Below are 14,678 nucleotides of genomic sequence, written 5' to 3'. Positions count from 1 at the left end.
AAGCATTATCAGTAGTCTCTTCTGTTTGCATGTTTTTCTAAGAATCTGTTTTCTCCTTTTACATTTCCTGAGCTGTGGGAAGAGGTGGATGTGAGAGAGAGGCAGGAGGTTCTGGTTAAACAGCATGAGGGAGAGATTAATGTCATCAAATTCTCAGCAGGAGGTTTTGATTACTAGTTTTAAGAAATACTCAGTTTTTGCAAGACTGTGCCTTAGCCCCACAAATTTCACTGGTGATTCTGTTTTGATTTACAGTTCCCCTGATTTAAACTTTTCTTCTAAAGTCATTGTCTAAATCTCCTGTTCTGAAGTTTATTTCATGGCTGTTTCCACCACTCCTCCTCCTCCCTTGTGGTCTGGGGGGGAAAAAACAAATCAGGTTTTAAAGGAGTTAAGACAACATATTTTGGATTCCACTTTGGCACAGAGGGCAAAGAAGTTTTTAATGTTTCCTGAAGATTTGTAAATTCTTGGATTTTGTATATTTTCCTCCTGGCTTGCAGAAGCCCATTCTCCTGCCTTCTTAACCTTTATGCCTCCATGATGTCATTTTTGCTTGTGTGTACTTCAGAAATGCATGTGGATAAGACACACATTTCCCTAAGATTCCCTATGTTACAAATTAGAAACTGATGGTAAGTTGTAGCATTTTGTTCCAACAGACTAACTTTGTTTCTGAATTTTCAGGTGTCCCTTAAGAAGACAGAACTATGACTATGGCATACACCTGCTCACAGTTCTGTACCATGAGTCCTGGGTAAGCAGTTGTGCAGAACTCACACTGACACACACATGCTCTCTAATATGCTCTCTAGCATAACAAAGAAAATTATCTTACAATTTTTCTCCTTTTCCACCTCGCTTTGATTCAAATTCAACCAAGTTGCTTATGTGTGAATCTTAATTCCTGAGTCAACTTCAGTGCATTTTTCTAACTTCACCAGCTCTTCTGTTGTTTGTGTAGAGCTTGTCTCTAGTCAGAAGTTGACCTGGTTTTGACCTTCCTGAGAGTTTCTTTCCTAATACTTTGTTCCTCTCAACTGGAAGCCTAAAAGTGACCCCGAGCCTAGCAGGAAGCACCTTAATATTCAGGATTCCTAAACATACCTTTAGTTTGGCACCATGCTGGGCTGCCTGTGCACAATACTCAAACATAAGTTGAGTGCATCCAGAGAAATGGTGCATTCTCTTATTATCTCCTGTTATCTATGCATTTTTAACACTGACCACATGCAAAGGCAAAACCAAGTCTATTCCAGAAAAGCAGAGTTGCTGGCTTTAAAGCAACTCTCTCCTCACTCCTCCCCGAGTCTGGAGCTGCATAGGGTTCTATGTCCCAGGTGCAGGGCCTTATTGAACCTCATACAGTTGTCCTCAGCCTATTGATCAGGTCTGTCCAGGTCTGTCTGTAGAGCTTTCCTACCCTCAGGCAGATCCACACTCCCACCCAACTTAGTGTCCTCTGCAAATTTCCTGAGGGTGCACTCACTCCCCATGTGCAGATCACCAAGAAGGATGTTAAATAGGACCAGCCCCAATACTGAGCCCTGGGGAACACTCTTGGGAACTGTACTCTTTTGTATAAGTTGTACCTGATTGGCTACTAAAACTCTTACTGTTTTCAGTTATTCTGTAGTATTTAAATTAAATCTCCATATTTAGCATATTGATGAATTCATGTTTTTTATTTTGATCATTGCAGTGGTTAGGTTAAAAACGTACTCAGGAGGATGAGCTGTATTTCTCTTTCCGTTGAAGTTGCCTTGAAGGATACATTTTTTAATTCTAGTGTATCAAATTAAATTCATCATAAAATCATTTACTCTAGATTTCAAGTGCTTTGTACACCTGGATGTTTTTCTCCCCAACAGCATTACATTGCATTACAGATTGTAAATGAATGGCAGATCAGTTTCCAGCATTAAGCAATGACAAGAGAACTCAACACTGCTCACTTTATGAATTTCAGACAAACACCACGTCTGCCCTTTGCGCTGGCATTAATTAGTGATGGCAGACAGGGCTATACAATATTGCTATGTGAGTGTTCAGTGTGGATTGGATATGCACAAGTCTCTTGCCTTTTTATTACCTTTCAGCCTCTGTGTTAATATTTGATGAGTTCATCAATCAGTTGTAATTGTCTTTGATTTCCATAAAAAATTAATGGTTTCCTGAGAGATGTTTTTTATTTTGTGTGACAGGGTTTGTTTTGTGGCGTGTTTTTCTTCCTCATGATCAGTGGGAATGCCTTTTCATGACTTGCTGAAAGATGGTTTGGATCCGTTTTGTAAACTATAAGCAAACAATGTGGGGTTTAATTTAATTTGTACAAATGTTAATGTTGGAGGGAGATGGACAGGGACTGGCCTTCCTCTTAGACAGTCACAGCAATCCTGTTTGCAGGACTAATGGGGGGTTTGATGACTTTGTCAGCAGAGCAGTGCCACACTGTGTGTTAATGCTTGTGTGGGATTTAATTGAATGAAAAAATCAGGCAGTGATCCATTCTTGCTAAGTGAAGGGAAAGCTGACTGCGTGTAACTTTGGCCCTCAATTCTGAAAGCTTTGCCTGCTATCTCTCTAAACATGGCAGAGCTCTATAATTTGTTGGAGCAAGTCCAGAGGAGACCACAAAGTTGCTAAGAGGACTGGAGCATCTCCCCTGTGAGCACAGGCTGAGGAAGTTGGGACTGTTCAGCCTGGAGAAAAGAAGGTTGTGTGGAGACCTCGTAGTTATGTAACTTTGGCCCTCAATTCTGAAAGCTTTGCCTGCTATCTCTCTAAACATGGCAGAGCTCTATAATTTGTTGGAGCAAGTCCAGAGGAGACCACAAAGTTGCTAAGAGGACTGGAGCATCTCCCCTGTGAGCACAGGCTGAGGAAGTTGGGACTGTTCAGCCTGGAGAAAAGAAGGTTGTGTGGAGACCTCGTAGTTATCAGTATCTGAAGGGCCTACAGGAGAGCTGGGACTCTGTTCTGTGTTAGGAACTGCAGTGATAAGGCAAGGGGTAAAGGCTTCAAATTGAAGGAGGGGAAGTTTAGGCTAGATATTAGGAAGAGGTTTTTCCCTGTGTGGGTGGTGAGACACTGTCCCAGGTTGCCCAGGGAGGCTGTGGCTGCCCCAACCCTGGCAGTGTTCACAGCCAGGCTGGATGAAGCCTTGAGCATCCTGGTCTGGTGGGAGGTGTCTCTGCCCAGGGCAGAGGTTGGGACTAGATTTTCTATAAATTCCATTCCAACCCCTAAAATTCTATGAGACTGTGGTTCTATGATTTATGTTAATAACTGGATTACTGAATTTTGTGAGTCAGCAAGCATATGTAAAAGGAAAAATTATATGCAGATATACATCAAGAAATGCGACTTCAAGTGTAATTATTTTTATAGTTGCCAGTGACACAGTAATTCTTGTATTACAGTTACGAAAGTAGATATGAGACCCACGAGTTCATTTATGTGTGAAACAAGAAGATTTTAAAAATTAATAATGTTCATTTATTTTCTTATTCTAAAATGCCTGGAGCTCTTTTGCTTCCTGTTTAATAGTTTTCAGGTTATTAATCAAATCTTTGTGTTTAACTAGCTTTCAGAATGTATTAATTAGATAGGTGACTTGCACCAAGTGGTAAGACTTGAACTTACCTTCTTTGGACTCTTGCCATGATTCCATTCAGATTATCCCCTGGGATGGTGCTGGTTTGAATTAATAAGTGAAGGGATGAAATCTATTAGCTGGATCACTAAGCAGCAGCTTAACCAGTTGTATTTCTGCTACCTTTAAGCAGGTACTTCATTGGTGCTGTGACATCACTCGAAACCTGGATGGGGTTTTAGGGTATTGTGTTTTAAAGAGTAAGAGTTTGCTGCCCTCGAGTGGTTAAAAGGATCATAGACCCATTTCTTCACACGGCTTGGATTAATAGTTTCTCACTAAAAAGTCCAGTTCTGGTGTGAGTTGAAAGCAGGAAGGAGAAGCAAATGGAGCAGGAAGTCAATTTTCCAGTAAGGAAGAAGATTCAGCATCATTCAGTTTTCCTCACTCCAGTTCCACATGATGTTTCAACATGCACAAATGCAAGATAATGGAGTGGAGGATCTCGATTTTGCATTACACAGCTGAGATCTTGAAAGATTAGTAAAAAGCTGCCTGTGCATTTTCTATTCTCCAGTGTTCCTGAAAGTACAAGGTCTGATCTGACGTACTAACAATAGAGTAATAACAGACTCATAGAATCATCAAGGTTGGAGGAGACCTCTAAGATCATCGAGTCCAACCATTAACCTGTCACTGCTGTAACCCCTAAACCCTAACCCATATCCTCCAGAGCCAGATCCAGACACCTCTTAAACACTTCCTGGGATGGTGACTCCACCACCTCCCTGGGATGTAATGCTACACAGACTTTGGAACTCTCTCACTTTTTCTAGTAGTGTAGTTGGGAAGTCTGTTTAAAGATTCAAGACTGTAAAAGGAAGAGTAAGGAGGAATGAATATAGCCGTAGGGACAGGTGAAAAGTGTCTTCTTAGTATGTACAGTAAGGGCCAAAGGGTCTCCTGGGTGCATCTCTCTGCCTTGTGCTTGCATTGTAGATGCTAATAGTACTTGAAATGAAAGAGCAGAGAAGTGGAAACAGGTGAGGGAAGGACAAAAATGAAGAATGGACACAGTGACAATAGAGGCTTAACTAAAATTTATCTATGAACCCTAAGGCTTTACAGTTTGAATGAATTCGAAGAAAATGGCCCACACTATTTTGCATTCTTTCTAATTAGAGCATTCAGTGGCAGGTGCTGGTGGGTGGTGAGTGTGTCTGCATGCTGTATGACCATTGGTGATAATCCTAAAATCCATTGTATAGCTCTTCTTCAGACTTTATCATTATTTTCAACCACAGTCATTGGAAGCCATTACAGATAAACATAATTTTTATCACTTCAGGCTGTGCCAGTAACACTTAATAAAAGTAGAATTTTGCAGTTTCATAGCAGGAATTTACCTTGTAGTTCAGCCTAAAATATGTGAAAGGATACGAGTCCACTTTTGAAACCTCAGCAGGTCTCTAGCTACTTAGGAATCAAAAGTATACTTTAGCTCCATTTTCTGAACACTCAGGATATTATGACACATGGGTTGTAGAGTTGAAATGGGAGGTGGAGGGAGGCACTCTTAAGTCTTGCTGAAACCTTCCCTGGGCTGAAGAAAACTGAAGATTCATTGAACTGAAAAGGAGGGCCTGCCTGTGGTGAAGGGCCTTGAGGGAAAGCCACATGAGGAGTGGCTCAGGTCACTTGGTCTGCTGAGCCTGGAGAAGAGGAGACTGAGGGGAGGCATCGTTGCTGTATGCAACTTCCTCACCAAGGGAAGTGGAGGGGCAGCACTGACCTCTTCTACCTGGTGACCAGTGACAGGATCCAGGGGAATGGCATGGAGCTGTGTCAGGTTTGGATATTAGGCAAATGTTCTTCCCCCAGAGGTGTTTGGGCACTGGAACAGCTCCCCAGGGCAGTGGGCACAGCCCCAGTCCTGACAGAGCTCAAGAGGCATTTGGACAATGCTCTCAGGCACAGGGTGTGATTCTCAGGGATGTCCTGTGCAGGGCCTGGAGTTGGACTTCATGATCCTTGTGGGTCCTTTCCAACTCTGCTTATTTTGTGATTCTGTGATTCACTATTCAGAATTCATGGCTGCTGGTCAACCTAGGGTATTTTTAATGATTCTGGATTCACTTTTTCTCTTGTAATAAATCGTGAGGAAAAGATATTTAAGTTTCACTGGATACAGTCAGTTTGCATCAATCTGATTTCAGTTCAGTTTCCTGTTGGGGATATATGTCTGGACTCTGTAGGATAACTTTTCATTTTGAAGCATGGCACCAACAGTGCCAGATGGATACTGCTTCTTGGAGCAAGGCTGAGCAATGGATTTGGAAATCTCCCCCTCCCATTAGTACCTTCTTGCCCTTACCTCCCACCATGCAGTCAAATTTTATTTTCAAATCCACTTTGACACATCATTCTGCTGGGAAGGATTCCAAGAAAAAATTACTTAACAGTTTCTTTGGCCTCCTTTAAAATCTTGCTCTATATTGCTCAAAAGAGGTAGGGAAATCTTAATCTGTTTATCAGCATGCATCTCTGAAATCCTTTGAGTTAATATGCACAAAGACTTTCCTTAAGAGATAAATGTAATAACTGTATTTAGTTCTTGTCTTTGCTTAGAGATGTTTAAAAGCCTCACAGTGATCTTTTGTTTGACCTTCAAACATGAGTTAGGTCCAGGGAGTGACCAGGGCTGATACCCATATTCCCTTACTCTTGAGAAACCCTATCCCTGTGAGAGAGGCTTTTGCTTTAAAATTCCTTTGGAATTTAGGGAAAAAAGGTACTGCATTATGTAGATGAACAAGGGATATGTAAAACAGGATAGTGTTGTCAATTTAAAACTAAGCAAATCTCCACACTGGATTGCAGTGTTTGTCAAACATACAAGGAATACTTGGCTATACTCATTTGTTCTGCTAATGTTTTAGCAGTACAGGCTACAGGATCTCCTTTTGTTCCCTTTTCCCCCCCTAGAAACTGAATGAGGTTCTTTTACTTCTGTGTTTGATTGTGTCCAGGTTTTAATGTCAGTCATATGAACCTCTTAGCAGTGTTAATCACTGTTTCTGACCAAACATTTGGACTCAGAGATTTAAAAGCCAAGTGATTGCATTTTCCAGGTGCAGGATACTGCACTCCTAAAAGTATTTTAAATTCAGATAGATGGATCTAAGCACATAGAGCTGTAGGGAGAAAAAAAAATCTTAATGAAAGGTTATTAAATATTATGATTTTACTGCATCAGCCTTGATGATTAGTGGATAGAATAAATGAAAAACCAACACCATCTACCTCAAACAAACAAAAAAACCCAAGCAAAACCAAACAACAAAGGAAAAAACCCTCCTGTGACTGCAAGGTTTATTTGGATTCTGCATAACATAGCTAAAAATATACTGAAGAGCCTTTTCTGGCAAGAGATTTTAAAACAAAAAAATCCATACGATGTAAATGCTTTACTGTAAGGTTTCTTTGAATTTATTTCCAGAGAAATGCAAGTTTTATTTAGACATGATTTTATAACAATTGTAAGAAAAACATGAACACCAAAAATAAACCCAGGATACTTCAAATTGTGATTCTTACCTAGCTGAAATAGTGATACAGTTATATAGTGCATACTTGGACTCGATGATCTTAGAATTCTCCTCCATCCTTGATGATTCTATGATTCCATGAAATAATATAAGGATACTACTATGTGTTGTTTATATCACTAAAATACTAAGTAATTATAAATATATAAATAAACATAGCCTACAGTATATAAAAATACAAATATATCTCTGCAACACATATATTTACCAAAGTACATTAAAAATTGAATACATTAAAATAGCAGGTTCTAACATTTTAAATGTTCTTTAAGCATTCTGTGAAGGCTCTGCTGGAGAAATGTTCAAATACAAAACCTATAAAGAATAAGCCAAATATTTACAGGCACTGGGATGATGTTTTCTCTCTGTGTTCAACTTTTGATCCTGTCTAATCTTGCAACACTAATTAGGTAAAAATGAGCACCTTGTGGATCGAGATTCTTTTGAGGAGCACTTTGTTTTGCAGGAAGAAGAAATCGATTAGTTGCTGGTGTTTTTCCTTATGAGTCCCAATGAAACCCTTCCCAAATGATGAAGGATTGCTGTCTTTTATTGCTGGTATGCACTGTCTCACTTGGCAGCTAATAGCCAACGTAGACATACCAAAGTCAGATGCTAGAGAGGTAACAGCTAGGTGGCTGCATCTCAAGCAGCTTCTACAGCTTTAGGGTGATATAAAATTGGTACTTCTGCAAGGATTTTTGTTACTCACTATATACAGTCCATAAGCTTTTCTTCCCAGTCTGACTTGCCTTATCAAAGAACTTAGTGAGAGGAAAGAAAACTCTTCCTGCTCGTACAGGCACCTTTTGAACTCTGAACTTTTTGCTCTTTAGAGGAGGAAATACCTGCCACAATGCACATAATTTTTAAAGGGAATTGGTATGAGAGATGCATTTCTTCAAATTACTCTAGTTTTCTTTCAGTCTTGTAGTAGTTTTTAAGACAGTGTCTATTTTCTTCCAGAAAACAGAGATGTGGGAGAGTGAGAAGACTGAGGAGGACATGGAGGAGTATATTTGGGAAAAGAGTTGCTCTCAGAAAAATGCCTTGGATACACTCCGTCGAATAAAAGCCTCAGAGAATGTCAGTGATGTGTCTGAGGAAGAGCTGCTTTCATCTGAAGTGGTTAAGAATTACAGGAACTCTGTAATTGCACTTAAAAATGAAGGTGAAACAGAAAGTAACATGTCTCAGTATAAGGAATCCGTGAAGAAACTACTGAATATACAAGCATTGCCATAAGAGCAGAGTCTGCAGGCACACCTGATGATTACAGAAATGACTAAATTACTATCTTGATATTTCTAAATGAGATGGATATGTAATTATTCAGAACCTTAACCAAAAATAGGAAACTTGATGAGTTAATCGCAGTAGGAATCAGTTTTCTCTTTATTGCTTGATTGTTTTTGTAAGCACAGTTGTCCTGTTCATGAATCTTGTTCTTTGAATAAAGTATGTTTGGATTCATATTGGGAACTTGAACATTTTATTCTGTGTTTTCTTAGCATGGAAGATCCTAGTTCAGTTCTCTGCTTCATCACATTCTAATTTGTCACACAACTTCTTCTGGCATATAACTTAAGAGCAACAATGTCAAAACCAATGACTTAGACTCCCAGTTCCATTAACTAGAAGTCTGAAAGTTAAGAGCTCTAAACTTTCTAAATGCTTTTCAAATGTCACTCAGATTTTTATCTATGCTCCCTGTCTGTAAAGTAAATATTTTTCTTGGAGAGGTGCTGAAGCACACTGGACAGTGTGAGGTTCTCAGCTGTCACTATGAGGACTAACAAATACCCTAAGTAAGAGTACCTGTCTCTATAACAATGGAATAAAATAAGGTGGGAAATGGGATGGTAGGGGGAAGGTCAACTAGCAGTTCATGGGAAAGGAAGAATGCTGAGAGTTGCTGAAAGTGAGAGCTGATTAGTATACAGCCAAATAGGAATGGACTGAGTCTTGGTGCCTTGAGCCCTGCTGAGTTCTCTCTTGAATGTACCCAGGCTTTTCAAGGGACAAGCCCCAAACATTTGCAGCATTCATCATGCTGCTGTGCAGCACAGAGAAAGAAATTACATCAATGTTTGCCTTATATGTGGTAATTTGTATTTGAAAGGAATATACTTCAAACACTGGAAACACAGGCAACTTTTACTGCCTTCTCACAGTTAAGAGGAAAAAAAACCAACCACGACCTTAAAAATAGCACCTTGAAAGGACATAAATAACTCTTCTTGCTTTTATTGTCCCTTCCTGGCTTACTAAGATTTCAGCTGAGAGAGAAAGTCTTTCTCTGGAAGGAGCAGAGGGAGTTAAGGATCCTGCATACCTATAAAAGAACCTGCCAGCAGCTCGTTGAGAGGAAACAGTGTAAGAATAAGGACACTGAAGACTGAAGAGAATTGATTTCTGCAAAGTGCTCTACGTGACTTGACTCACTAGCTGCTTGGATTTCTCATTTTGAGGTTTGTGTTTACATACATTCAAAGAGGATACGTATTCCCACTTCCAAAACATTGTCAGGTTTGGAAGGATTCCTCTTAGGTCAAGATTGTTTTCGTATGGTGAGAGACTGAGTTTAGTGCAGCTTTTTACTTCCTATGAGAATTTATCAGAGCTGTAGTTAAGGCTGCAAATGCTTGTCCTGTAATCCCAATTTTTCACTTACTGACTTGTCTATGTAGTGCTTCTCCCTTTTAGATTTGTATTGATGTGAAGTTTTAGCAGTAGCTTAATCTGGGGAAAGTTTCAGCTGTTATCAGGTTGTTCCTTTAATCAGGGATAATGAGAGTTATGTTTCAAATTCTCATTTGAAATAGTACATCTGTGTAATTCCAAATCTTTGCTGAATAGCCATGAAACCAAAATTACTGAGGAATTAACTGCAGTTTGACTCAGAGAATGGTATGGATGGGGCCTTGAGTTGTGCCTGGCTTTATTCCAAAGGCAGTTTGGTTCTAGTATGTACACAAGAGAAATTTGTTTCCTTAATTAGCTTTGTCAGTGCTTGCATAAGGAGTGGTATACGAGCAAGCATATGCTCCTAACTCTTTTGCAGTGGCCTGTCTTGTACAAGGCTGGCAGAGTAATGTCCTTAAATATTTTAAGGAACTCAGAACTCCATAAGCTTCCTTTTCTTCATAAAGTTGTCCTTAGGAACTTGGGACATATGAGCACCTGATAAAACCCTCTCTGCAACAGAGAACAACTCAGTTTTCCTTTGCTCTTCCTAGACTTTGAATGGACCTAAGCAGAACTCTGGAAGTTGTAGTTAAAATAACAACTTGACCTTACTAACAATAAGTCTGGTAGGAAGAAGAGCACAGCAAGGGAAACTCATTTGTCATTTGATTAAATTAGCATTTCATTAGCTTCACAGCTAATTCATAGAAAACCTAAAATGAACAGGCTCCTACAGCTCCCTCTGAAGTGTTCAAGGGTAGCTTATGTACATTCTGTAAATGTTCCAGGAAATGCAGGCAGGATAAAAGGTGGCTGTCTCCTGAGTGCCAGGACAGTCAAGTCTCTTAGCCAGCAATAGATGATTCCTACTGGCAAAAAACAATGTTGGGAATAATTCCATGTGTTCCCTAACCACATCCAACACTTATTATAGAATCAGAATTTAAGGGTTGGAATAGACCTTACAGATCACCTAGTCCCAAATCCCTGCCCTGGGCAGAGACATCTCCCACTAGGTCAGGTTGCTCAAGGCTCATCCAGCCTGGCTTTGAACACTGGGTCGGGGCATCCACCACATCCCTGGGCAGCCTGTGCCAGTGTCTCACCACTCTTACAGAAAAAAATAATTTTCTAATATCTAACCTAAACTTCCCCTCCTTCAATTTGAACCCATTACCGCTTGTCCTATCACTGCAGCTCCTAACACAGAGTCCCTCTGTATCTTCCTTGTAGGCCCTTCAGATGTTGAAAAGTTACTATGAGGTCTCCATGTGAAAATCATCAGAATTTAAATGGCAAGGATACTAGTTTTCCAGCCATCTCTGGCTTAGTGACCCTGTAGCTACAGAACACTCTGGCCTTAGAAACCTGCAACCTTGGTTTTCACTTCCTCTCCCTGTTAAGAAACCTGTGAGCAAAGTCAGAAACCTTTATAATTCTGTAAGTGTCCAAAGAAGCTTCTTGAATCAAAAGCAATGTAAAACTCAGACTTACACTTGTGATTTTTACTAATGGTTTATGTTACAGTGCCAAACTTGTGTAATGCAGTGGACTGGATCAAACCTGCCTGGAGACTATTTTGAGCTCTTTGTCATCGTGGATGTTTCTCTCCAGGTTTCTGCTTCTCCCTCTCAACTGTTTGTGTTTGAAGGTGACAGTTTTCTCTGTGATTATGCAGAATACCTAGGACTTTGGGATCTTAACTCCAGTGGAAGTCTTCACATCCTCAGTGATGTATGATACAGCATATGTTTTTATGAAATAAATTACACTGTCCTGTGTAATGCTCTTGCATCTATCTCTGGAAACCTGTGCTGAAGTGTGAAAATGGTGAAGAGATTAAAGCAACTCTGCAGCACAATAATAAATACATCCTTAGCAATGGTCACTTCCTAATGTCTCATGTCCATCCTGATGTAAATGAATGACAGGCTCCCCAGGGCAGTGGTCACAGCCCTGAGCCTGACAGAGTTCAAGAGGCCTTTGGACAATGCTCTCAGGCACAGGGTGTGATTCTCAAGGATGTCCTGTGCAGGGTCTGGAGTTGGACTAGATGATCCTCAAAGGTCCCTTTCAACTCTGATTAATCTGTGATCTGTGTGATTCTATTTGCTTTCATGCATCACACTGGCTGTTTATCCATTTGATAGCAAGTAGACAGGCAGAAAGGTAACTAGCTGGATTTTTCATCTGCTTTTGACATGTGGTTTTCTTGCTTATATTATTTATTTAAATTATGGGGAGAAAAAACAATCTAAAAAGCACTTTGATTACAGATTGATGTGACAATGCTGGCTGGAGTGTTTTGTGGGGAAATCCTATGACAAAATGTGCTTGTCATCAGGACTGAGTGAGATGAAAAGTACCACAACTTGACTTGCAGCATGTGGTTAATCAGCTTCTTTAATGTATTTGATCAGGTGGTCATGATCTGTGAAGCATTTGGATGTTATCTGTGGTAGAGGTCAAAACATGAACTTTGCAAAGCTTTAATTTCTTGGTTAAGACTTTGTAAGTGGAGGTATGTCCACTGATCTCATTAACAGAAGTGTGGTTTACTGACCTTTGCCTTCAGAATTTGAGAGGGAATGGTTGGTAGAGCACTGCACAAAGAAAATTCTGGACCACAGGCTCTGCAGCTCGTAGCCTAAAAAGGCCATAATGGTGGTCTCAGTGCACATCACCATTTCCAGTGTAAGTTGTGGAGAAAGGAGATAAAGTACATCACAGTCATTTACAGCCTGAGGACCTGAGTTCCTCCTCTGGTACACCAGTGCCTTTGTTTCCTAAGGAAATGAGTCAGACCTGAGACTTTTACATTTTGTGGTCAGATCCATGAAGATTATCCTAAAATGATGATATACTTTATTTACAACATCACCACATTCATCCTTTGATACAACAGAGTATCTTCGTTCCTTTCTTCTAGTTCTTTTCCTTTTTTTGGTATTAAAAAACTGGAAAATAATACCTGTCAACTTCTCTAACTCAGAAGGGCCCTTGGGGTCTCATCATTCTTAGCTGAAATTTTTAGTGCTAGTTAAACTTTGTGCTATATTTAGCCACATAATGGATTAGGAAAGTACAATTTGATGATGAAAGCCTGTTCAAATTTATAGTACATCATGCAGTGGGCACATCTCTAGAGTTTATATCACTTTACACTTAAGCACAAAACTGCCCTTAAAAACAAATTATACCTAATTCTGATTTTTCTAGCTAAAATAGAAGGAATGTCTTTGTGTTATACCCTTTAAAAATGTTCTCATCCTGTGTTAGTCTCTCTTCTATTACATATAAATTAGCTTATGAGGTCAATCAAATACTATAAACAAGGGGTTTGTTTAAATTCCAGGTTTCCAAGCTCCAATGCCAAACCATGTGGACTACAATATCATTTTAGAGAGGTCTTTTCCTCTGAAATGAGCCTGCTCAATTGGAATTAGGCATTCATGTGGCATCACAACCTCATTAGTGTAGTCTTTGAACACTGCATGAGTCTTCCTAGTTAAATAACTTTCTGCCACATAGATGTGCCAGTACATACAGCTGCAGGGAATTTGCTCTCTGAAGTTGGGGAAAGTGGAAAACACTGTTTGGTAGACCTCACTTGGCATCAGATTATGAACCAAAATGTGCTCAAACACCTTTGAGCATGCAGTAGGAGCTATGAGTATGTATTTCTTATGTAAAGGGACACCAATTGTGTTTCATGTGTCCAGAATTAAATTATAACCAAAATATTCTTCAAGAAATAATCACTGGTTCTGTAAAAGAAATCAGCTGGTATATATGATGCATTTTTACAAACCTATTTGTTCCACAGCGAGGATGGTGACCCTGTTTTACACACTGCCTTTGACAGCAGTGTATTTTATGAATTGTCTTGACACTGTTGCTCTCCTCCTTACGGGCTTATACTGACCTCTCCTGTTGCTGCAGTGCCCAGCTGTGAGAGCAACAGTGCAACAGCAGAGGCAGAGGAGGGAAGAGCAAAGAACAACAGGAATCAACCAGACACCCAAAGCTGCAGCTTCCCAAGCAGGTGCCTCATTTTCTGAAGTAGAATTCCTACCACTGTAGCCTTTGGTTTCATTGAAGTGTTGCTTACTGCTGTTCAGATGAGGAGGACTGGGCATGTGGGATAATACCTTGGCAGACTTAGATATCAAAGTTGAGTGTATCGTCTTGTCTGAGCTGGTGATTGACCTGGTGCTTATCGAAGTTGTTCTTGTCCTCTTAGCAAGATGATCATCTGTTGGAAAAGTTTCTAGCCTGGAATAAGTAGTAATTTCAGTTTTTTGGACCATGAGGCTTGTGCTGGAGGTATAAGGGTTTGCTATTAAGCCATGGCTCGGGGTAGAAGCTGGTGCCTGGAGCAGAAGAGAACTTGTTGTCGCATTGTGATGTTGGCATCTTTCCCACTTGGTGGTCTTTGTGCTGGTTTGCTTTACATATTTACTCGGTGAGGGGTGAGTATTTGGTTCTTTGGATGTCAGTTTCTCAAAAATGAGAAGATCTGGATCAATCCCTATGAAATCATAATAATGTTAGTTGGTGCCATAAAAGCTTGTCTGCACACCCACAAAAGGAGTACACAGAGACCACAGCGGTCAGAGAGCCCAAATAATCCCCACCAGCACCTTTTGGACTGGAGGTGGCACAGGCTAGGATTATGGGACACCTTACAGGATTGCACAGGATTTACCATGGGATGCTTAGGAAAGGAACCAAAGGTTCCTCACCAAGGTGAGGAAAGGGTGGGACCTAGGTTACTGGGGGTAGGG

General features: G+C 40.2%; 2 protein-coding genes across 2 annotated transcripts in view; one reads left to right on the top strand and one right to left on the bottom strand.

The window, feature by feature from the left end:
* MRPS35 (mitochondrial ribosomal protein S35) overlaps positions 1-8,566 on the top strand; it is a gene marked incomplete at its 5' end in the record, with an annotated part of 15,048 nt that extends 6,482 nt beyond the window's left edge. The window contains 2 exons of the mRNA XM_009069313.1: positions 688-757; positions 8,170-8,566. Of these exons, the coding sequence (XP_009067561.1) occupies positions 688-757; positions 8,170-8,448 (349 nt within the window). The remainder of the gene's footprint in view (positions 1-687; positions 758-8,169) is intronic.
* Positions 8,567-13,736: 5,170 nt separating this feature from the next.
* The window catches only part of MANSC4 (MANSC domain containing 4), a 3,424-nt gene continuing 2,482 nt past the window's right edge, over positions 13,737-14,678 (bottom strand). Inside the window, exon 3 of the mRNA XM_009069311.1 lies at positions 13,737-14,422. Coding sequence (XP_009067559.1) covers positions 13,737-14,422 — 686 coding nt within the window. The remainder of the gene's footprint in view (positions 14,423-14,678) is intronic.

Source organism: Acanthisitta chloris, unplaced genomic scaffold (genome assembly GCF_000695815.1).
Source record: "Acanthisitta chloris isolate BGI_N310 unplaced genomic scaffold, ASM69581v1 scaffold25682, whole genome shotgun sequence".
Taxonomy (NCBI): domain Eukaryota; kingdom Metazoa; phylum Chordata; class Aves; order Passeriformes; family Acanthisittidae; genus Acanthisitta; species Acanthisitta chloris.
The sequence above is the reverse complement of the archived record's forward strand: the minus strand, read 5'-3'. Positions and strand labels throughout refer to the sequence as shown.